Source organism: Onychomys torridus, chromosome 22 (genome assembly GCF_903995425.1).
Source record: "Onychomys torridus chromosome 22, mOncTor1.1, whole genome shotgun sequence".
NCBI lineage: Eukaryota > Metazoa > Chordata > Mammalia > Rodentia > Cricetidae > Onychomys > Onychomys torridus.
The window spans coordinates 40,132,418-40,157,234 of record NC_050464.1 but is presented as its reverse complement, the minus strand read 5'-3'; the positions used below and the strand labels follow the sequence as shown (position 1 = coordinate 40,157,234).

At 50.5% G+C, this 24,817-nt stretch overlaps 1 protein-coding gene across 1 annotated transcript in view; it reads right to left on the bottom strand.

Annotated features, from left to right (window-relative positions):
* Positions 1-24,817, bottom strand: part of Myo18b (myosin XVIIIB) — a 167,641-nt gene that overhangs the window by 71,636 nt on the left and 71,188 nt on the right. Inside the window, exons 20-26 of the mRNA XM_036171676.1 lie at positions 22,943-23,126; positions 21,970-22,189; positions 20,465-20,574; positions 11,158-11,223; positions 5,395-5,523; positions 4,970-5,113; positions 3,607-3,696 (exon numbers count right to left, since the gene is read on the bottom strand). Of these exons, the coding sequence (XP_036027569.1) occupies positions 3,607-3,696; positions 4,970-5,113; positions 5,395-5,523; positions 11,158-11,223; positions 20,465-20,574; positions 21,970-22,189; positions 22,943-23,126 (943 nt within the window). The remainder of the gene's footprint in view (positions 1-3,606; positions 3,697-4,969; positions 5,114-5,394; positions 5,524-11,157; positions 11,224-20,464; positions 20,575-21,969; positions 22,190-22,942; positions 23,127-24,817) is intronic.

The following is a 24,817-nucleotide window of genomic DNA, read 5'->3' as shown; positions in this document are numbered from 1 at the left end:
CATGTCCACGAATGGACAGTGCTGACCACAAGCCACCCTGAGAGACGGAGCTGACTCGGCCTCCTGACTGCAGATGGGGAAACTGAGGCAGGAAGGTGTCAGCACTGGCCTGAAGATGCTGAACCCATTCTGACAGGAGAGTAGATATTCTAAAGAGAGATGTGTGTCTCTCCTTGGCCATCAGACCATTCAAACAATGGGATTTCCCCGGGGAAGGTCATGCAGGATGAAGGAAAAGGCTGAAGCCTGATGCTTGACAGAGGACAAACTCATAACTCAGAAAGAGATTTCACCCAGTTCAGACAAACTGCCAGACCATGTGCAGGAGAGAGGGCGCCCAGATAAGATGGGTCAGAGGCGGGTGGGGTCACGGCTTGACCACGGTGATTAGCTATTGGAGACTCTTGTAGAATTGGGTCACTGGGCCTCTTTATTCTTCTTCCTAATGTGGCCACATGGAATAAATCTTTCTCCACTTTCCCCGATGTGTCTAGTTGGCTTAGCCTAGTTCCTGGGGCTGTGGGGCCCAGGTGCTAACATCTGGTGACAATGCCAGCCAGCTACAGAGCCCTCCTTTCCAACCACACCAACAAACCATCTCTTGGGCCTCATTTTACAAATATATGAGGGAATCTGATAGGGAAGCAAGGTTTCCACAGGCCTGTTCTGTCAGAGATGGTGGGACCATGTTGAGAGGACATGGTGGGGGTGTCTAAGAGCAGGACACATGGAGGTCACTGGCCAGCCTTGGTGTACATTCAGGGAGAAGGGCTTTGAGGACTCACCCAATGCTTCACCAGAGAGGAAGCAAGCCCTCTGTCATCCACAGAGGCCAGCCTAAGTCTGGGTTCAGCATCTCTAAATCTGAGGTCTGGTTGTATCTTCTCTGTTAGGCTCTACAGGGACCTGCCCCAGATTCCACGGTAAGACCCATGTGGGGATCCGGGTGGGGATACCTCCTGGGTCAAACCTTCCACCAATGAGGCTTGGAGAGCTGTAGCACGGCGCACCACTGGCTCCTCGGGGAGAAAGCCCACGCAAACGAGTAATAGTTATTTTCCAGCACAGAGATTAGCACCTTCCTTCAAATACAGTGCTGTGTGGCACCGGATGCCGCAGTTTTCAAACCTCATTGACAAGATGGGATTTGAGATGAGAGAGACACTGCAGTGGGTGTGAGCTGCTATTGATTACAAAAGTGATCCCCGCTGGCTGTCACAGGCCCAGAAGCAGGAAGGTTTTGGGGGTGACCAGCGGCTTTCTGATCAGATCTGAGGTCTGCTCCCCAGGCACATGCCTGACACTGTAAATCCTGGGGGAAGCCCGTGGCTGGGGAGGACCAGAGAGAAAGGACGGGAGAGGAAGGAACAATGTCCTTCATCCTTGAGGCTGCCTGGATCACACACAACTATGACTTCATGGTCAACCACACTCTGGCATTGATGGCCTCCTTTGTATTTTCAGTTGAGCACGGTACTACAAAAAACGCTTCCATGGGGCCAGCAAGATGGCTCAGCAGGTAAGCATGCTTGCTGCCAAGGCTAATGATCTGAGTGCAAGCCCCAGAATCCACATGATAGAAGAAGGGAGGCACCTCTTCTTGTCTTGTCATGTGTGTGTGGGTTAGCATCTAACACAGATGCCTACAGTAGCATTGTGGGCTGCAGGGCGCTGGCCACTTATCTATGCCACACCAGCTTGTTTGCCCACGGTAACACTGATTCACATGCCAGAGATGTAGAGGCAGCCACACACGTCCCAGCCAACCCCCCCACTCCAGCCCTTTTCCATTCTGCCGTCTGAAGCCTGAAGTGCACTTGGCGAGGCACTGATTTGCATTTCCTGATTGCTCTTTAGACGGAGCCTCTCCTAGTCAGTCTATTTGCACTCTTGAGCATGCAAAGCTTTGAAATGAGAATGTCCCTGATGCCAGAACTTCATGGAAGATGGGGGAGAAAGAAAGTAAGAGCCAGGGGTGTGTGTGGGTGTGTGTGTGTGTGTGTGTGTGAAATGCTGTCTTCTGATTGCACTCATGAGCTCATAGCGACTGTGAGAACCTGCATAAGATCAAGCTAGTCAATGTTCCAGAAGGGAGGGGTAGGGACTCATGCCACACCCTAGCTGAGGCACTACTGCCAGGAGGAAGAGTTGCTTTCTTCAGTGGCAGAGATGCTGGTAAGCTACCTGTGTTCATGTCACACACACACACACACACACACACACACACACACACACACATGCACGCGCGTGCACACACCACAGGAATACACAGGTACATGTACATAATCAGGCATCCACACATCCACACACGCACATGCATGTACACACATAAATACACAAGGCACACACACATGCACATACACAGAGACACACATGCACATACACACACACACAGACACACATGCACATACACACACATACACACACACACAAACACACCCCACAGGAACACACACATACATACTCAGGCATCCACACATACACATACACACACACATGCATGTACACGCCCAGAGACACACATGCACGCGCACACACACACACACACACACACACTGCTAATTAAATGTGGTAGACCACCAAAAGAGGACAAGGAAGCAGGAGAAGACTTGTTAGGAAGGCGTTCAGAGGAGCGGGAGGGAGTGAGAGGGGAGTGTAATCAAAATAGATCATACACGTGTGTGGGATTGTGAGAATACATTTTCAGAATATATGTGCTCAGGGGCCGGAGCAGCGGCTCAGTGACTATAAGGACTCACTGCTCTTCCAGAGGACCTGAGTTTGGCTCCCAATACCTGAAACTGCCTGTAACTCCACACCAGGGAATCCAGTGCCCTCTGCTGGCCTCCTTGGGCCCTGCACTCACATGCACAAACCCACACAAACCCAGAGACAATTAAAAAATAAAAACACACTTTAAACAATAAGTTTACCAGCATCCTTGGCCACACTGACCAAGACTGTAGGAGACCCCACCTCAGAAAAGAAAAATTCAACAAAGAACCCATCTGCACGGTAGAAATGTTAACAGTGGACGGTGGGTCCCCAGGGAAGGTGACCATACAGTGAGTGGGGCTTCTCATTCACGTGGACTGTGTGTTTCCTGTAACAGCTTTTAAATAAATTATCAGTAATTTGAAGAGAGGCAAAAAGGAAGCAGCCGGCCCACTCTGGGAACCATCTGTCCAGATTTTGATCCGTTTTTAATTTTCCCTATTGGATGGTTTGTCTTTGGGCAGACGGGAGCAAATTCTCCGAATGTTCTGGACTCTACCCGTAACATGTGTGACAACTTGGGCTGAACATATTTATCAGTATTTATTGTGTCTTCACTTCACACTCTAATCAACAGCCTCCCCTTATTTGGACATGGTGAGACATCCCTCACCCAGACCCTGCTTTCTCCTTTCACGGCTTATGTAGGGAGCTTTTGCAGCATCGGCTGATTGTGAGGGGTTGGGAAGACGCCAGTGTGCCAGGGCCTCCCTTCCTTCCACCATCATCATAAAATGGGTGCCACAGCTGCCTGAGCATCACCAGCCATGGCACAGGCCCTCCCCCGTCAGCAGGTGCTCAGGGAGTCTGGGTGGGCGCCAGACGGCCTACCTTGCTCTCCAGCAAGTCTGAGTTCTGTCTGAGCTCACTTCTCGACTTCTCTGACTTCTGCAGCTTCTGCCTCAGCAGCATTAGCTCCTCCTGCAAGACAAACATCCATGTGGAAGCTGCCTGGGACGGGCCTTATGGTCCACTCCTGTGAGGAGAAGTCTCCAGGGGCGAGGCTTCAGGGACAGGAAGCTACTTAGTGAGCTCTTCAAGGGCTACAAGGAGGTCCGTGTGGTCTGCATTTGCCAAAAGGATTTGACCTGCTCACATCATGTGAGTCGGTTCATCACTCTGCACAGGTCATGGCATCAGGACTCTACACCCCACCCCATAAATTCACACAACAATTATTTTTCAATTAAAAATAAAACTTTTTAAAAAGGAGTCGCTGGCCATGGCATGGTTATCAGTCAGCACGCCTGGGCTGTCACCCAGATGCTGTCACCTCTCCTTCATGATTTCCACAACATCCATGCTCTTAGGAGCCTGGTCCATATAGCCTAGTCGAGGAGCTGAGTGCCCAAGTCCAGATGGTGGCAATGCTCAGCCCTAGACTGCATGTGTGTGGCTGTGCAGAGGGCACTGGTATGTCCACCACACAAGTGTCCCTCTCTCCCCAGGGACAGCTCTCCAAGCCTGTGATGCCATCGCTGGAAGGAGTAGCCGGTGGTAGGATGAAGCATGGGCTATGAGCATAAGGGAATACTATGCTGCACTAAAGAAGAATGGGGAGGGGCTCCCCAAAATGTCCCTAGCAGTATTTAGAATAGATCGGCAAGAGCACAGCACGAGCTTCACAGGGTATGTGTCACCCACAGGGCCTGGGATCAAAGTGCCGGATTTCAGGCTCTTTCCAATTTGGGGACATTTGCATAGACTTGGCTGGTGGTTATTTTTGGATGAAGGACGCATGGCCTCCCTCCTGTTTACTGTTTGTGTGAGAAATAAAAGAGCCTTGTGTATAACTTGGTCATTTTTGTAAAAAATAAACATCGGAAAGCACATATCAGAAGCTGTCAAAACAACTGCCCACATGAGACGTGTGTGTGTGTGTGTGTGTGTGTGTGTGTGTGTGTGTGTGTGTGTGTGTGTGTGTTGGGGATGGAGGGATGACAAGGGTTTCTCTGAGAGATGCAAAAGCCCCATGACTGAGGTCGGCATGAGCCATGTGGGCCAAGGGAAAGTAGCGCATTTGACCAGCATCACAGAGAACGGCCACATTTGGGAACACAGCCTCCATGGATGGAAGCCTCCAGCCAAAGGCATGGAGGACTGCTGAGTGGCTGGTCGCTGCTCACAATGGCCCTGGGTGCTGGGTACAAGCATGAGGGTGGGCGAGTGTCACCACCCAGAGGCACAAACCCACCTCCTTGGCTCGAAGCTGCTCTGTGCTAAGGGTGGGACTCAGCAGGGGCCGGAGAGATGCCAGAAGTCTCCACCATGGCCAGTTCTTGACCTTCAGGAACACAGCCAGGTTCTTCTGGATGCACTGTGCGGCCAGCCTCCGGATCTGCAGAAGGAGAATGTGGGTGTATGGGGGCCCACCCGCCTGGGAAAGAGGACAGGAGGACGGGAGGACAGAGCAATGGAGGAAACAGAGCTGCAGCCTCTCCTCTATTCCAGGTCATCGACAGCACAGCCCAGCAGGGGGTGGCCCACAACACAGTGAGCTCTTGCATTAGCACTGCCTCTGGGGCATCCCTCAAACTGGGTGTCATGGAGGATGCACAGTCATGCATGTTCACCCCAGATCCACATGATCAGAGTCTGCTGATCGACACAACACGGTACCTTCAGCTTCTTACATTCCTGGCGAGACAGAAAGCCCCTGCAAGCGGCTTGGAAGAGAACGATGTTCCGGGACACCAGTTTCTCTCGTTGCCTCTCTAGCCTGGAAACCACACCTGCCTTGAGGAAAACCTGGGGGGCAAGAGAGGAAGGCACAGGTGAGGTCTCTCCCTAGTCGGGATGCATCGGGGATGCCACTCGGAACCCATCTCTCTTATGATGCAGATGCAGCTTAACGGGAGTCTCAAGTGGTCTGTCTTCCTGCGGCTCCTCCTGCCTCTGGTCTCTGGCTACCCAGCATGCTCCAGGCAGCTGTAGCAGGATGGATACCACCCTAGAGCCTTACAAAGGCAGAATCTGGAGCTGGAGATGTGGTTCAGTTGGCAGAGTGCTTGCCTAGCAAGCAGGAAGTCCTGGAATCTCTCCATACAGCATGGCACTTACTACATGTGGGGGTCCCAGCACTCGAGCAGTGGAAGCGGGAAGTTAAGAAGTTCAAAGTCATCTTTGGCTAGTGGTGAGTTCAAAGCCAGCCTGGGCTACATGAGACGCTGTCTCAAAACAAAAACAAACCATGGCAAGAACACAAAGGAAAAGAAAACAGAAAGAAAAGGCCCCATTGAACCACTGCCTGAATTCCTTCCCGACAGTCACCACCAGCACAGATGTGCCTAAAGTCCTCAGGGACACACACACACCCCACCCCCCATGGCAGTCAATGCAGGTTCTGAGGTCTCGTCCCAGGCTCTCTTGAGCTCATGCACTTGAGCTGGCCTCAAAATGTTCATTTTTTTGATCATTGACAAAACTACCTGACAGATGTTTACTAAAACGCCCAGATTCGGCATAGAAGGAGGGGTGGAGGCTGTGGGAGGGGGCATTGCCCTCCTGGCTCCTGCACCCCTCCCCTGAACTGCTAAGCTCCTGCCGGAGTCCACACCTGCCAGGCTGCAAACATCAATAATGGATGAAGATGCTGGTGGTGCTGAGGCCAACACTGTAGCACCCCATGGGGCGGTCCATGAACAGTCTGCAGGGGATGGGGAGCTGTGACTCAGAAGCCCAGGGATGCCTATCAGTAGAAGTCAAAAGGCAGCAGGTTCTGGGTTTGAGTTAAAGGGATTTTAGAGACCCGAGGCTCTGGAGGCAGGGTGTGTCCTTGACTGCACACCCTACAGTTCAGTACACCCTCAGTATACCCTTGGTCTACCTCCCTGCACACCAAGGAACAATATCTTAGTGGTGGACTTGTCAGAAGGACCCAAGGGCGTCATCACCACATGGCCCTGAGTTGGTGACATTGTCAACTAACGGATAATGTTTGTCTAGTGCTTAGAACAGGCTAGAACTTGGCAGGCTGGACTGTAGATGATTGCTATTTTGACTTTCATTTTTGTTTTGTGTTTTTGATTTTGTTTTCCCTGATAGGACTTTTCTGTGTAGCCCTGGCTGTCCTGGAACTCAATTTGTAGACCAGGCTGACCTCAAACTCACAGAGATCTGCTTACCTCTGCCTCCCAAGTGTTGGCATTAAAGGTGTGTGCCACCACTTCGTGGTGATTTTCCCATTTTATTGGAGGAGAGACAAAGGCCTCCTCCATGCTCAGTTACCAGTGTGCACGGGTTCTGGGTTTAAACACTTTAATTTTGCTGAGCTGTCTCCCCAGGCCCAGGCATCAACAATTGTCAAAGCCCTTTGCTCTGTGTCCTGAGTTTAAGCTCCAAATTGTCCCACTGTGGAAATCAGTCACCCAATTAATTCGATAGCGGATGACTCAGAAATCTGAGACTCAAACCCAGGACCTGGGTTCACACATCAGAAGTTTGAAATCCAGAGGGAATTTGAATCTAACTGGAACAAAGTTCTCCATCCATTCTCAGTACGGCCCATGGATCAGATAGTAAGCCCATGGGAAGGTGAGAATGAGCCCCACTGAGGGGCCAGCTGTTTCATAGATCAAAGAGTACCTGCTGAGACCTGGGACCACCAAGAGTATCAGCCTCACTGACAGAGACAGGGCCATTCCTGGCCCTCCGATTGCTCAATAATGACTGTATTAATTTCACAAACTGGTGAGTCCCAAAAGCTGCCATAAAAAAAAAAAAAAATCAATGATCAAAACGATGACAGCATACTTCATATATTACAGTAGGTGGCGGGCGCTGCCCAATCCAATATTGATTAAGTACGAGGCTTTCATTTAAAAGATAATTGGAAAGGACTGTTCACAGGGTGGGAGTAAGTCCACAAGTCCTCGGCCCTGCGGAAGTGGGTCTTGATCTGTGTCTTTTTTCCTTCTCCTTTTGAGAACACATTGCCGAGCAGTCCAACTGCATGTGGAGTCACACTTGGTCAAAACTGTCAGGGCCTGCAGCACAAACCTTGATAAGGTGCCAGGGGCTAGAACAATCACAAGGAAGAAACCTAAATGATTCCTTTCTCATGGATTCAGCTGAGCAGAGAGGAGCATCCTGCATCCCACCTCTAAGGAACACACCTGGGGCTCACTGCTATTCTTGATCTAAAACTGCAGAAGCCAGGCTTTCCAAAAAGTCTTGATGGGGGGCAGTTCCTGCATACGTGCTAAGGAATGAGTTCCTCTCCTTGGGGTCATTTCACAGATGAGAGGAGTTTTAGTTCTTTTAAAAATAACAAAATAAAAACATATTTCGTTGCCCTAAAGATTTATTATCTGTAATTTGCATTTGTGTTCACCTGCATGCATGTATGTACACCACACTGTACACGCAGGTGCTAAGTGGAGGCCAGAACAGGGCATTGCATCCCCTGGAACTGAGTTACAGGCAGGCCACCATGTGGGTGCTGGGAACCAAACTCAGATCCTCTGCAAGAGCATCATGTGCTCTTAACCAGAAAGCTAATACTCCAGCTCTGAGGGGTTTAGTTCTTTAAGCATTAGAATGTGCCTTTATCTGATAAGTAGCTTTACCCCACTGATAGATGCATTCTGTAAGGAGCAGTAGCATGGCCCTGCTAAAGGACCCGGGCCGGAGGCAGAGAGCAGGCTGCATGCTACAGATGCGGTGACTGAGACAAGAGCCAGTGAGGAAGTTTCAAGCCTGGGCAGGGATGGGGCAGCTGCTTCTCTCTCTCCAACAGAGCTTTTCTGTGGCTTCCCACCTGTCTGATTCCACAATGGAAAATTCTGTACCTGTCCCAAGGCACCCAGACTGGTACTGAGCGTGGCTTCTCAGAGGTCACCTTGACCTCCATCACTCCCGGTGAAAACCGAGCATTATGCAATGACAATTACGTATTGTTATCAGAGGTTCAGGCTTTCAGACTGCCAACCCCTGCTGCGGTAAAGCCACACGGTAGCTCCTATTCTCTCCCTTACCCCGCAGTGGCTGCGGGGACTGCGGGGACCAATTTCTGTATTCATGAAATAACTGGGTAATTATCTAGCCCAGTGGTTCCCAGACTCCAGCATGCATCAAAGTCGCCTAGAGAGCTTGTGACAACAGCCGCTGGGCTCCACCCTGCAGTTTCCGCTCTAGTAGGTCCTGGCAGAATCTGAGGATTCAAGGGTTTGTGCAAGCTCTTGGGTGATATTTCTATGGATGGACAAGAGGGCTGAAGTCGGTGGAACTGAGGGACAATCCCTACCCCTCCCTGAGTCCAGACTATGGGGCCTGTGTGTGAGCACACTCTCCACTTCCACCAATGAGCAGCAGGACCTTGTGATGCAGCCATCACTCACTGTGGGTCTCTAGAAATGAGTTAGTTACCCAGAGCACAGCCTCCTCATCCGGGAGGAAAAGGCAAAAACATGAAGCCATATGGAAGTCTGTGGCTTGTGGTGAGAGCCCAGGACAGGCTGGTGTAGTCTTCCTATCAGAAACATCTGCAAAGGACCATGGGAACAATCTGGTTGAGCCCATAGTGAACTTGCAGCTTGGGTCAGAGGCCAGAGTGAGATGCTAGTGTGTTTAGAACAGGTTAGTGAGCAGTGGGCAGTGGGCAGGCTGAGAGCTCACCAAAAAGACACCTGTAGGAAGGTTCCATGACCACGGTGTCTACAGGGAGAGCAGAGTCCTTCCCAGAGCTTCATATGCACCTGCAGCTGGGGGGCTGACCACTCAGGTTAACTGCCTATGCTAACCAATCTGTGAATAATGGGGTGGTGAGGCGCCACCCCTTTCCAGTCTGAAACCTGTGCTTGCTTCCCAGGCAGCTTCCAGAGCTGGTAATGAGGATGTCATAAAAACAAAAGACTGAAGGTTCTGAGGTCAAAGAGTTTGGGAACCCTAAAATAGCATGCTTCCTTTCTTGAAATACAAAACAGCACACAGGCATGCTGGGGAGACACGGGATCCTCTACAAACATCTCAGCAGATGGGAAGAGTGCTGACCTCCAACCCCTTTGCTATCTCCTCTCAGATCACCCTGTCCCCTCCTCAGGCTATTTCCTCCATCCACTGGCTGCAATGAACTGCCCAGGACTGGGGCTGTGTGACAGCCACTTGCAAAGGAGATGGTAGAAGGCCATATCTGCAGACGCAGGCTTCCTTCTGATACAAGGTAGACAGGCAGTTAGACACAATGTAACTGAGGAAAACCAGATGTGTCTGGGCAGCCGTCTCCTGATGGTCAGAGCACCTTGCAGTTAAATGTCACTGGCATTTAACTGTCAGGGTCATCCCACACGCACGCTATTAAGGGTCTGTGCTATGGTTTTAGTGGAAACACCCCTTACAGGCTCATGTGTTCCAGCATCTGGTCCCCACCAGCTGGGGGGCTGTTTGGGAAAGTTATAGACCCTTTAGAGGGTGGAGCCTTGCTGAAGGAAATCTACCCCTGAGGGCGGGCCTTAGGTTTCAGAGGCAGGCTGCACTTCCTGCTCTCTCATAGCTTCCTGACCACCTATGCAATGGGGCCATCCGGCCACCTGTTCCTGCTACCATCCCTCCCCTGTCATGGTGGACTATACCCCTTGGAACTCTAAGCCAGAAAAAAACCCTTTTCCCATTACATTGCTTTGGTCATGTATTATGTTGAGGCCTGGCATCATTAGAACATGGCTTGCACAGCAATAATCACACCCTTGCCCATTTGTAGGGATTGTGAAAAGAAATACCCATAAAAGACAATTTGGTAAAGAAAGGGTCCTCCTCCATGAGTATGCCACTTAAAAAAAAGATCTAAAACCCACTGGGGTGTTCCCTGCCAGGGGGAGTCCAATCTAATCTAATCTAAGTGCTTTCTTTGTCTGCTAAATAAATGTCTGCACAAATGGGTAGTCTCCTGCCTGAGCTTCTTCCTTTAAGAACACTTTCCGGCTGTAAGCAGCTCCTCCTGGAGCTCAGAATGTCATTTTGAGACCCAGACGTCAACTCTTCCAGATTCTTGAGGCTCCTGGACCGGGGGACTCTAGGAACGACATTTCTAGTATCACTTCCACCCATGTGACACCAAGAAGGAAAGGGACAGAATTCATCTGTCCCCTGTAGTCTAGAAAAGAGAGACCCAGGCTGGAGAGATGGCTCAGAGGTTAAGAGCACTGACTGCTCTTCCAGAGGTCCTGAGTTCAATTCCCAGCACCCACATAGTGGCTCACAACCATCTGTAATGAGATCTGGCGCCCTCTTCTGGCCTGCAGTCATACATGCTGCACACATAATAAATAAATAAATCTTTAAAAGAAAAGAGAGACCCAGAGTGATAATGGGACATCAGGTGAGACAAGAACTGGGTGCTGGGTTCCTACAAGGAGGATGGGTGTCCTCAGCAAGATGTGTACTCACTTGGCTGTGCCCCATGGCCACCGCCTTCTTCTCCAGATCCAGGGTCTGCAAGAGTTCCTCCACTGCCTGGGGAGGGGGTGAGGGGAGAAGAGAGACATTCAAAGAGAGCATGGAGTAAAGAGATCCCAGCCGAGGGTCAGGCTCACGCAGGGGGGGGGGCAATTGGAGTCCCAACTCAGAGGGGAGAGTGCAGGAGAGAAGCATGCCCCAGGGCCCCTGCCACACACTGCACACTCCATCAGAACCTGCAGGAGGCCCAAGTGTTCCATCCCTACCCCACACCCATTCCACAGAAGACACCTAAGACCCAAGGTGAAATGATGCGGGCAGCTGCTGGCCAGAAGAAAAAATCTGTGTCTGTGACAAGGTGGCCATTAGTTGTGCCTGATCTCGGTCACACAGGTTGAGCCTGTGTTTAGCATCTCCTCTTTCCTCCAAGGCACTAAGGCACTTCTCCGTGCAGAGAGTGAGGGCTCAGTGAATGGGGAGAAGGGATGGTAGAAGGGGGGGGGGGGGAAGGGCTGGGGACCCAAGTCAGAGAGATCCAGACAGAGGCCAAAGGAGGCAGTTCTCTATGGGAGAAATTAATTTCCTCAGAGATTTTGGAGGAGGTGAAGACAAATTCCTGTGGAATCTTCCTTTTGTCAAATAGTCACAGAAACTGTGGAACAAACTGCTAGAGTCCGGCCCCTCAGCTTGCCCACCCCACCCCCACCCCATAGGACCACCATCACCCTCCCACTCCACCCTCCCCACCATGTGCAGCTCCCCCCATAGACAGTTATCAGGATAAACCCACCCTGAGTAACTGCAACACTTGGGAAGAAGTGGGGGTGCAGCAACTGAGCAAAATAGCTGCCAGGCTCCAGGCCAGGGGCATCACGGGATACTTCCTGAGACACCCCTCTAAAATTGCTTGTTGGAAAAACCTAGTCCCAGACCACAATCAGCCTCCTCTCCTGACACCCTGGAAGAGCCTCCTTATCAAACTCTGCCAGTTTGAATGGTTTCATTTATTTCATTTTAGCCACAAAAAAAAAAAAAAAAAAAAAAAAAAAAAAAGCTCCAAGGGAGTTGCAGGCAGCCAAGACACATAAAGCCAATATACCCAAATATAACATCTCTTCTCTCTGCACAAGAAGAAAAGGATGATAAAAATTGGCTGAAAGTAAGACGGATAGGGAAAGTGGAATCCCAGCCAGAACACTTTTCTCTGTCTCTGTCTCTTTTAGAGGCGAAGGCTAGAGTGTGTGCTTAGAGAAAAGGTGTGTGGATCTGAGGTTAATCCCAGCACTTTGGGAGGCTGAGGCAGGAGGATTGTGAGCTTAAGACCAGTCTGCAATACCTAGAACACCCTGATTCAAACGACAAGACCTGGAGCTGCATCCCGCTGGGACCAGGTCTTACTTTGATCATCCCTAAAAAGATCTCAGGCCAGGGCGTAAAGCCAGCCTCGGACTCCCTTTGAAAAGATGGAGGGATGAACATCAGCTGTTTGTGGGACCTCACATACCACGTGATCTACAGACATCACACCAGGGAAGCTGGGCACCGCACCACACCTGCCGCTTCGCGTTTGTGCACAACCCTGGGAGAGGTTCTAACCAACGAGAAACTTCATATTCTCAGCTGCAGAGTAGACACCTCCTAACAGTGCACTCAGACACCGTAGGAACGCAGGGCTCTTCTCTAGTTCTTGGCTTTCTTAGGATCCTTCAGACGTGGACAGGAACACCATCCCTAGAAGAACCCCTTCTGCTTTGCTGACTTCGGAGAGAGACCTATGAGAGAGCTCTGGGCTAGCTGACAGAGAGCAAGTGAGTGATGCATCTCTGATCCCCTTCCCGGACTGCGAAATGACGGTAATAACCCTGTCTAGACCTGAAAGCCCCCGGAGAGGCTTCATTGAGCAAATAGGAAAAGGAATTTGTAAATGACTTTGCATTTAATTATTTAATTGCTGTTTGTGTTGTCTTCGTTAATATTAATATGTGATTGAGCCATATGGAGATGCTCTTTGTTTAGGCCAGATATCAATTATTTAATTTAGTTCAACACAATGCAATTATTGTCCAACAGCCTGTTATTAAAAAAAATAATAAGAAAGAAAGAAAGAAAAAGAGATACGGCAGGGATCCAGATTGCTGTGTGGAATGGCCTCCTTGTCACATCAGCTCTCTCACAGACACCCGAGGCTCACACCTCAGCATGGAATGCTGGTCTGTGAGTAAAATATTGGCCATTTTACTCCAAAGAAACACAATTTTATCAGGCACAGAAGCACATGGCTTTAATCCCAGCACTCAGGAGGCAGAGGAAGGTGAGTTCCAGGCAGGCTTGATGAGCACAGAGAGTTCTAGGCCTCCTGGTCTATAGAGTGAGTTCTAAGTAGCTGGGACTACATAGAGAGACCCTATCTCAAAAAAGAAACAGTTTTCAGCCTGCCTTTTGATCCCAAGTGCTATTCCAATGGCCTGTACATAATTTGTATCCAAGACTTTGCAACAAATAGTAAGTTTTTCTCCTTTACCAAGAAAGCAACTGAGGCCCAATGCAATGGGAAGGGTCATGGTCTAGGAAGGGATGCTGTAGGATCCAGGAACTGACTCATGAACCTGCTCTCCTCCCTCTGACGCTGGCACCCAGCCCAGATCCTCCACTCACTGGCTGTGTGACCCTGGGTGAGCTGCTCTGATCCTCAGTACATGGGGTCATGCACCTGGTTTAAGGAGGGGACTTACAGACGTCACAGGAGTGACAGGCAAGAGAGAGGTTCCCAAAAAGGAGCTTCCTAACCCCTCTCTGCTCTGCACAACCATCATGACAACAGTTACAATTTCATAAAGGAACAAATTTAGCACTCAGCAAATTGAACAAAAAAGATTCAACAAAATGAGAATCGGTGGTTCCAGGAAGCCTGCTGAAGCTGAGGTCGGGGCAGTGGGAGCTGGCAGCCGTCCTGATTGGGGCTCCTTTATGCCTTGTCCCTACACCCCAACCAGCTCTGACTGTGCAGTGGGGCCACCAGGTGAGTCACATTAAGAATGCAGCAGATTCTCAACCAGAAAGGGTTTGCATATACAGTGAAAGGCATGGCTAACCTATAGCCCAGGCCAGGGTCAGAAGCAGCTGGGGGCTCAGTGGCAGCAGCAGCAGCAGCAGCAGGAACAGGTAGGGTCAGTCACCCTAAGATGGTCACGCTCTGACAGAAGCAAGCAGGGGACCCTACAACCAGGAACCTCACAAGTTGTAGAAAATGAATCAGCCAGTGGGCTTAAGACATGCCTTTATATTTCTGACTCCACACTAAAGACAAAAGAAAAGAGCCATGGGCATGGGCAGAGGAAGACCAGGAGCAGACAGAGCTGCAGATGCCAGAGCACAGTGCTGACACCCCAGATGCAGACAACTCTCCCTGTTGTACCCAGAGTCATCAGTAAAATAGAAACATGCACAGAACAGCCTCTGCAGACCCCCAAAGATGACACAGATGTGGCCCTCGCTGGGGAGGAACCAGGCCTCAAAATAAAAAAGGGCTTTAAAAACAAGCAGAGACACTAAGGGTTCACACTAGTCAAGACAACTAACAAAAGATCTGTGCCTGAAGTCATTAGCTAAGACACCCAATAGAAATGAAAACACACACACACATACACACACACACACATACACACAATGCCAGAAATTTTGACTCCTAGTCATGGAAGGAGGGTGTAGCCAATAGAATAAACCTCCTGGGCTCCAAATATGGAGTGAGTGCATGGATTTTCAAGTATTCACTGTAGATTTGTTCAAAGACCTGAAGAAAGTGCCACTCAATGAGTTAAAAGACAGAACAGGCTGTAAAGGTGCTTGTGTGGCAGACTCCCTGCTGAGCACGTGCAGGGTCTTGGGTTTGTTCCCCAACACCAAAAGAGAAAAGAGTTTCATAATGAGCATTGGATGTAAAATACCAGTGAAGAGACGTACAGATATAAATGACTAAAAACTACACATAGACATTCTTCATTTTGAAAAAATCAAATATCTGAAATGGCGACTTCACCGTGGGGCTCAACAGCAGACTGGAGCCGGCGGATGAGCTGGTGGGTTGGGAGTGACATCAAAGGGAATTATCTGATCTGAAGAACAGAGAGATCTGGGAATAAAGAAAAGTAAGTCCCACCAGGCAACAGAACCAAGTCCAGGATCTGCATGGCGGAGCCTCTGAAGGAGCGGAGAGAAGAAGGGGAGAAAATAGGGCAAAAGGTCACGGCTTCAAACTCCCCCAAATCTTACTTCTTCCCAAAAATAAAGGCTGCCTAGAGTCCGCAGAAGGTCAGTGAGTTACAGATAAGATGACAAGTCAAGGTGGTCAGAGCATGGGGCGGTGCCGAAAACAAGCTAAATGGATCCGGGAGCCCTGAGAACCCAGGAGGGAAGGGATCAGCGACCAGCTGGCTGGACACAACCAGAGTCGCTTGGGAAGAAGGAACCTCAGTGGGGGGGATACCCTAGGTCACACGGGCCTGTGGCCAAGTCTGTGGGGGCATTTCCTTGATTGTTCATTGACGCAAGAGGGCTCAGCTCACTATGGGTGACACCATTCCCTAGGAAGGTGGTCTTGGGCTCTGTAAGAAAGTGTGTGTGCGTGCAGGCACAAGAGAGAGAGACAGAGACAGAAAGACAAAGAGACAGAGACAGGGAGACAGAGAGACAGAGACAGAAAGACAAAGAGACAGAGAGACAGAGACAGACAGACAGAGACAGAGAGACAAAGAGACAGAGACAGGGAGACAAAGAGACAGAGACAGAAAGACAGAGAGAGACAGAGACAGAGAAACAGAGACAGAGACAGAGACAGGGAGAGAGAGAGACAGAGACAGAAAGACAAAGAGACAGAGAGACAGAACCAGAGAGACAGAGACAGAGACAGAGACAGAGAACATGAGCACTAGCAAGCAGCGTCCCTCCATGACTTCTGTTTTTCATCTGCGGTGTGATGGACAATGACCCGTAAGCTGAAATAAACCCTTCGCTCCCCTAAGTTGCTTTTGTTTGCGATGTCTGTCACAACCATGGAAAGCAAACTAGAACACCAATGTCCAGAAGGCCATGGGATGACACAGTGAACCCGCCGCAGGGAGAGGAAGGCCCTGTCAGTCAAGGCCTCCACACCTTGCAGAGCTGTGCTCCCAATTCTTCCAAAACAAAGAGGCCTCAAAACCCTGCCCATGTATTAAAGAAGCCATGTATTAAAGGCAGAAAGAAAGAGCGACTCAAACCTTTAAAGGCTCAAGAACAGCAAAAGCATAAACATCAAAGAATGAGAAAATAGCATAAAACCCTGAGTTGTGGCGCACGCCTCTAATCCCAGCACTCGGGAGGCAGAAGCCGCCAGCCTGAGCTACATCACGAGTCCCAGGACAATCAGGGCTGCATAGTGAGACCCTATCTCAAACAGAGAAAATGTTACAAAAATATTTTAATGAACTTAAAAGGTATAAGATTACGTGAAAGAAAAATACAAAGTTGTATTAATGGATTTACAATGTGTACATGGCACAGAGGCATCAAGGTCAAGGTGCATCTGTGGAACAAAGGCTCTTTCTCCCACCAGAACCAGGTTAATATCAATCTGAAGGAAGCCTGATGAATGAAGATACACTCTGTCATCTCTGGAACATGGACAGGTTCCTCAGATGGTCCATGAGAAGAGCAACCAAGCCAACATAAAGTAAATCAGACAGCTGCTTGCAAGGGATTCAGTCCAGAGCCCAGCTGAAAGGGCAAAAAAATGAGACAAGCAACACCCTTCAAATGATGAATGTAAGAGAGAGAGATGACGTCAGCATGGACGCAAACAAAACTGGACTTTAACCAAAGCCATCGCTACAGACAGCTAGAGACGTGTCCGGCGATGCAAGGGTTAACCCTCCAGCCAGACAGGCAAATTATCTCCGTACCTAGCCAGAAAGCCCCAAGACATGAGAAGTAGAAAATGGATAGAATTAAAGAGAAGCAAGACAACGCAACATTAGTGGCCAGGGGCATTAACACCTGTCTCTTAATAATTGATGGATCAATTAGATATAAAAATTCTGCCCCAGAGTTCTGTCGAGAGCTTCCTGGGTCCAGGATGTCAGGGGAAGGTGTAGCCAGGAAGAATATGGAGTGGAGTCTCACATGGGGCTGTGAAGTCCTGAGAATAACTCCGGGCTGTGCTGGACGCTGCTTTCTGTTTGCCTTAGTTCAGACTGTTACCAGGTAAGAGGCAACAACCCTCAAAAAGCTAGGGAAGAAGATAGATACAGTTTGAAATCAAAGCCTCTAGCCCTAATGCTCGCTCGTCTTGAACCCATGAGTCCCTCTCTTGCATATTGACCACCAGTTCACGGTTGGAGGTAGACAGCGTCATTTAACCCCCAGGGTGCCGACCAAGCAGCATGCGTACAAAGAGGCATGCCAACGGACACCCCACCCACACGTGTGGCAGAATTGGCTCATGTGATGGAGAAAAGCAGGGGTTAGAAGAGCCACCCGGAGGCCAGAAGCCAGCAAATGCCAGGAAGGAGTGGTGGAATTGATTTCCAGAGGGCTGAGCTCCACAGGACGAGGGCAGCAAGTTCAACACACCCAGTGTGGACAGCTCCCTCTGCGGTGAGGGTGGGGCGAAAGAACTGAATTCGGGTGGATACTGAGCAAGCAGCTCCATGTCCCTGCTGCCAGGGGCAAGAAACACTTCCACCTCCACCACCTTCTTCCTCTGCCATGACGGTCTGTGCCCAGAGCCTCCTCCCTTCAGCCGCTGCGCCTCGTCAGGTGAAATAACACTATAGTTGTCACTGCTGTATGTTTTTAATTCATTTTAAATGAATGTGTCTGTGTGTCTGAGTGAGCGTATGTGCACCAGGTACAGGCGGGTGCCACGGAAGCCAAAAGAAAGTGTTGGATCCCCCCAGAGCTGGAGTCACTGGGGGTGGTGAGCTGCCCAGTGTGGGTGCTGGGGACTGAATCTGGGTCCTCTACGATGGTGATAAGTGCTCCTCACGGGTGAGCAATCTCTCTGGCCATAATAATTATTTTTAATGCTCTGCATAAGGACCCAGGCTGGGAGTCTGGGTTTGAGTCCCAGCTCTACTCCTGCCAGGCTCTACAGTCCTGTTTCAGCCACCTCTGCTGAGAAACTAAGCCCCTGAGCAGAAAGCTTTGTTTGGGAACACTGTCTCAGGCAGTAACTCTAGCACCTTGTGCCTTGGGGATGAGTGTGAACTCCTGTGCCTTGGGGATGAGTGTGAACTCCTGTGCCTTGGGGATGAGTGTGAACTCCTGTGCCTTGGGGATGAGTGTGAACTCCTGTGCCTTGGGGATGAGCGTGAACTCCTGCGCCTTGGGGATGAGTGTGAACTCCTGATCTTTCTGTCTCTACTTGCTTAGTGTTAGGATCACAGGCATGCACCCCAACACCAGGAAACTATTTTGTGATGCCAGTGTGCAGGTACCCAGAATGAGATCATTTCTCAGAGGAGCCGGTACAGCTTACAAAGACACCACTAATCAGGGGTAAGGGGGACTCACTAGGGCTCATTTTCCACCCTGAAAAGAATCCCCTCTGCCGCCGTCTAGTGTCTCCTGTCGACACTGACCTTTTCTCGTTGAAATCTGTGTCTCCCTGAATCCTGAGGTCTTAACCACTCTGCGTGCAGAGCCTGCCGGCTTGCCCACCAGAGCACATGCTCATGTATAATTCATAGCCCATCACGTTGCCTGACGAATGAATATTTATCAGCATTTTCATAAGAGACAGGATGGTGTTTTCTTTCTTTGCTACCAAAATTCTATGCCCCAGCAAATGAAATTTGTGAACAAATATATATATAAAGAGAGAGAGAAGCAGAAAATACTCCCAACCAAGTCCTTTGCACCAGTAATTTTCCATTTTCTGGCGCCTGGAGTGTGTGTGGAGGTGGATTAAGCTTAGCTGCAACAGAATCCTGCCGACTTGTCCAGAGTCCAAACACTGCCATGAGCCATACCCGTCGCCCCCACAGGAAGCTCCTCCACACCCCCAGCCTGCCTCATTTCCAACTGCGCAGGAGCCCCAGAGTCTCCAGCACTATAGACCCTCTGTGTAGTGATCGAGCATGCAGGGACCAAGGAGAAAAGACCTCACATGCTGATTGGTTAAGAGCCAAACCAAATTACGGGGCTTCCAAACTGTGCATCCAAACAGAGAGGAGACAGCTGACTCAGAGAGCAGGGAGATTCCCACAGAAGGATCTGTGTCTGCTGCTGGAGGTGCCCTGTGTCCTAGGACAGTGACCAGAAACCAAGGGGCCTAAGACTGTGACTCTGTTTACCCCTCCAACTTCATGGTTCACTGAGGATGGCAGTGTGGACGGACACACACACACACACACACACACACACACACACACACACACACAGGCGATAGTTCAGTGTGGCTGTGAATAAAGTCTGTGGATCAACCACCCTTTAGCTTGACCCTGAAAGATGCTGCAGCCACCACCATAAGCAGTTAATATGTACAAAGCCCCTCCCGTGTGCCGGGACCTGTGTAGAGCACATCGGCTACTCTACAGCGTGAGAACTGATGGAGGGAGATGCTGCTGCTCTTCCCACTCTAGAGGTGAAGAGACTGAGGCGGACAGTCACTTACCTGAGTGACAGCTGAAGTCACACATATCTGACCCCAAGATCCACATTCTTCCATCAACCGCCCCTCCCAGCGGGGGGGGGGGGATTTAGAAGCTGGCTTTCAAGGAACAAGCCTATGAACAGCTGTGGAATTCATTTCTAAGGGCCTGACATTTGCTTCATCTCTAAGCATAAAAGTATACAGATAGATTGTGTGTGTGTGTGGGTGTGCGTGTGAGCACCTGGATGTGTCTATGTGTGTGTACAAGCATGTGTGTACTCACATCCACTTAGGCACACTTGTGTGTGCATATGCACACGTGTGCATTCATCCATCTGGTTAAAATTAGTGAGTGCTTGCTGGGAAACTCAGTTTCAGTTAAGGCCGGGGACTCCTGAGGCATCAGAACAAGAGGGCTCAGGGGTGAGTGTCCTTGAGCTGGGGCTGGGTAGCAAGGAGTACAATCAGAGAGCGTCCCCTGGAGAGAGGACAGCCAATACAAAGGCCCTGAGATGTCTGTTCATTACATTCTCATGTGATGTCCTCCTCAAATGCTTGCTCTTAAATCCCTTATGCTCCCGCTGCCCGTGAGCAGTCCATACAGAACAGGCTCTGTGGCCCACACCGGAGCATCTGGCCTCCTCCTGCTCGGGAACCAACTCTACATACCTTCCTCTCATCCAGTCCCTCAGAGGTCAAGTCAAGCTTCTTCAGCAGCAGAGGGTCCAGCACCTGGAACCGACGGCGGAACTGAGCGAGCCCCATGTGTTCAGCATAACCTGGGGACAGAGCAGGTCAGTCACGGGCAGGAAGACACAGGTGGTGCTCTGGTAGGTAGTGCTCAGTCAACACTGGCTGTTGCTCACATGTTCCTGCTCTGGGACGTCTTTGTACAGACCCCCTCCTCAACAAGACCTTCTGAAAAACTACAGCATCTTCCTAGGGCTTTCTCTCAGGTAATTCTCTCTCAATAGCTCTCTAGCACCCCTTCCCTCCAGTGTCCCCCAGGACATGCATCTCTGTTCACCCCATTGGACAGATTGTTAAAGCCTTTGTACACTGACCAGGGCATCATGCTTCCTATATAATCCAAGGGGCGAGAAAAGTACTGGGCACAGACAGGAGATGCCACACACATCACATACCACACACATATACACACCACACACATCACACCATACACATCACTTACACATATATCACATACACAACAGACACACACATACACATACAGACACAAACACACCACACACACAAACTCATGAACACACAGACACAATCACATACATGTACACACACACACACACACACACACACACACACACACACACACACACACACACTATGATGCAGCTGTACCTGCTATCAGTTAGGCAGGTCTATTGGCTGCAGGGCCTGGCTGCCAGCTGTGGACCCCTTTCTCTCTCCTGTGACGTTGTTCACCTCCCTCTGCCTGTGCTGGTGTTCTTGGTGTACAGTGGGGGGGGGGTCTCAGCTTTGCCTTTAAGGACCCCAGATTCTCTGTCAAATACTCTGTGTCCACAGTCCCACTATTGACATGGGGTTTACAGCGACCACAAGACATGAGAGACCACAGGACGTTATACAAACAGGCCACATGAGACTGCCGCCCGGCCTCTGCAGAGAGCAGCTGAGCTCAGACCTTCAAAAGCTGAGGGGTAGAAAACGGTGGCGGGGAGATTTCAGATCAGACCCAATGCATAAGATTAACCATCAGCAGAAACCGCAGACGCGGGGTTGCATACTAAATAGATCTGAACACTCTTTCCTGTGCCTAAATCTCCATGTTCCCCCACCACTCCATCAGCCAGGAAGCTGAGTGGTCAACAACAGCGGCCGTGGCCTCCCCTGGTGGAGTGTCAGCTCCACATCCTGCCTGACTACACTCCCTGGAACCCCAGATCCTGTGCCTCCCTGTCCCTACAGTGTGATCCTGAGGAGCCTGTCACTATTTTGACCCTCAGTCATTTTATCTGTAAAATGGGAGGCAGATGCAACTTTTCTCACTGTGTGCACAGCTCAGAGTGCATAGTGAGTCCTCCTGTCCCATGGCTATCTGACACAAAATGAATGTAGTGTTCCTGTCCTGTGGCTGACTGGTGCATAGTGGGTACCACCAGGACAAGGGCACCTTGTTCCCATCTGTTTCTTACCTGCCCTGTGCAGTCGTAATGCCTCTAGAATATGAGAGCCTGCGAGTTGAACCCTCAGTGCCGGGATGTCCAGAGCTGGGGACTCGTTGGCTGCACCTTGGTCTCCACCAGGCTGTGGTGGCGATGGAGTCGCCTGCTCAGTCTTGCTTTTCACTGAGGTTGGCACAAGACAGTGGATGAAATGCAGCCGAGACCGGCTCAGCAAGCTGATGAGAGCATCCTGGAACCAAATCAGACAGGGAATCAGAGCCCATGTCTCAGGGAGACGCAGACAGGCACACGTTGAGCAAGGCCTGGACATCCTTGGGGACTCCCTGTGTCCCACACTCAAGACCTTGTGCTTATACTGGCTTATGTTCAGGAGAGATAAGGGGCCTGGTGGACACAGTTGGGGAAACTGAGGCATGGGAGAGGCCAGTGAGTGGGACTAGGTCACAGAGTCACCCCCCTCCCAGCAGAGGAACTATGACTGGAACCCAGGACTTAGTACTTGAGGCTAATACTCTGTGAGAGTCTCATTCTTCAAACACATCCTCCCCACGGTCCTCAATCTGCAATTGCAGTTCTCATTCAGACTTAGCCTGACCAGCGACCAATCCGATGCTCACATTTATTAACAGGCTAAGGTAGCATGTTCACATCGGTGCTGGATCCTGCTGCCTGTACCCCACCAGAGGGGGTGTCTCAGGAAGAAAGGTAGGTGGAACTGGTGTGACAGCTCAGACAAGGGGCAATGGTGACCCATGGGTACCCCCGCCCCAAGGTCCTCAGCTCAACATCAAACACCCAAGGCTCTGGCCTTGGACCTGAGTGAGTCACCTCTCACGGGTGGCCATGGCCACCCTTCCCTGTGTCCCTCTCAGCAGAATGGGGGACACCTACCCCTGTGGTTTTGCAGGGGCACGGTAGAGGTGAGCAGCCAGCTGGGGTGTGGTCCCTGTCATGGAAGTCATAGCCTAGCTCACTCACTCACCATCTGCAGCTTGATCTGGGCACAGGGAGCCTTCCTCTTCAGGGCAGCAATGTTGCTGGTGAAAGCCCTCCTCACCACACGCCCCCGGTGCAGAGCCTGCTGAGAGGTGCCCTCAAGCCCTGCCACCGCACGGCACACGGGAGGCAGCTTGGCCCGGGCCTGGAAGAGGTTCTGCAGCTCCTCCCTAGTGGGGAAGAGAGACGGGGTAGCAAGGGACTCTCTGGCAAGCTCACCCACGTGGAAGGGAGGCATAAGCCCCTCTTTTCACAACCTTCCTGTCTCCGAAATGCTGGCTCCTTCCTGAGCAGCCCTCTCTTCACTGCCCATGAGAATCTACCTCCTGATAATCCCACAAAGCGTCCCCATCCTGAAGGCATAGCCATGTTAACTATCCCTAGAAGAGGCCAGGCATACAGTAGGTGCCAACTGTATGACTGTAGGAATGAATGACTCATGGCTACAAGATAATAATGAAGTGCCCAGGCTCACACCCTCCCTCAGCCTCCCCACAACTGACCTCTTCCAACACATATTGCAAGGGTGCCTGGCTCCTAAGGCTCCCTCATGAATGCAAGCGGGCGTTGCTGAAGGGCAGAGATATGGAACCAACCTAGGTGCCCAACAGAGGAGTGGATAAAGAAATGCAGCTTGTATAACAACAGAACTCTTTGTAGCCATGAAGAAGAATGGAGTCCGGCCATCTGCAGAAAAGTAACTATAACTGGAAACAATCACATTAAAGGAGCCCAGTCAGTCTCAGAAAGACAGAGCCACTGTGTTCTCTTGTCTGTGGGTCCCAGACTTGATACAAACATCAGGTCATGTATATTCTGATGTATGTCATGGCACAGTAGAAGCAAACCCATCTGGGAGCAAAGAGTAATAACAGAAGCAGGACCAAAGCACATATACGCCACGGAGTGGTTGCCATCCAACCCTTCAGACAGAGCAGTCCACACGGGGGCCAGGAAAATGGCCTCATATAATCCTGCACCAGAATTGTAAGTAACATATCGTTAATTTTTTTTTTCCAAAAGAAAAAGGTGGCCAGGCAGAACCCACTGCTCCAGGGGAGGGTCTAGAAGCCAGAGGCATGGTGTCTGTCTCGTGCCACCAACCCTGTCTCCCCATGAAGCATTTGGGGATCTTCTGTTACTACCCAAAAGCTCAGGTCACACTCCAGCCCCAGCCCTAGAGACATGTGATCCAGATCATGGCACATGGGAGCCAAAGGTATGAGAAATGGATTAAAAGCGTGAGCAGGTGGCCAGACTCAACAGAGGTGTGACATACGGTGTGCTGACATCAGGGTCTAACCAGGATGCTGAGGCAGCTCCCAAACCCAGCCTTGGCCTGATGTGTGGCTCTATCCCATGGAGCAGACGGACTCCTCTGTTTTTCCGTCTTTCATGTGACCTTGGGCAAGTCCCCTGTTCTCTCCGGGAGACCTCAGCTCCCATCTATAAATGGCCAAAACAATACTTGTAGTTCTAGGAACACACAACCTTAGGTAGGCCTTTGAGGCTATAGGTGGAGCTCTAGAGACCCTCGGAGCCCAGTCCTGGTGGGTTCACGGAGGGTCTGACCTCACTCTGAGATCCACCAAGGTTTGCTCTCACAGTCGCCAGGTTTAGGATCTGTGGGCAACCAGCCGCAACAAGTTCAAAATGTTCTTTTAGTTTTGATTATTTGTGCTGCTGTTGTTGTTTGAAACAGGGTTGCACTGTGAGGCCTGGCTAGCCTGGAATTTACTATGTGACCCAGGCTGGTCTCAACTCACAGTGATCTACCTGCCTCCTGAGTGCTGGGATTAAAAGCGTGCATCACCACGCCTGGCAAAACATTCTAATAGGATTTATGACCAGTAGCACTTTG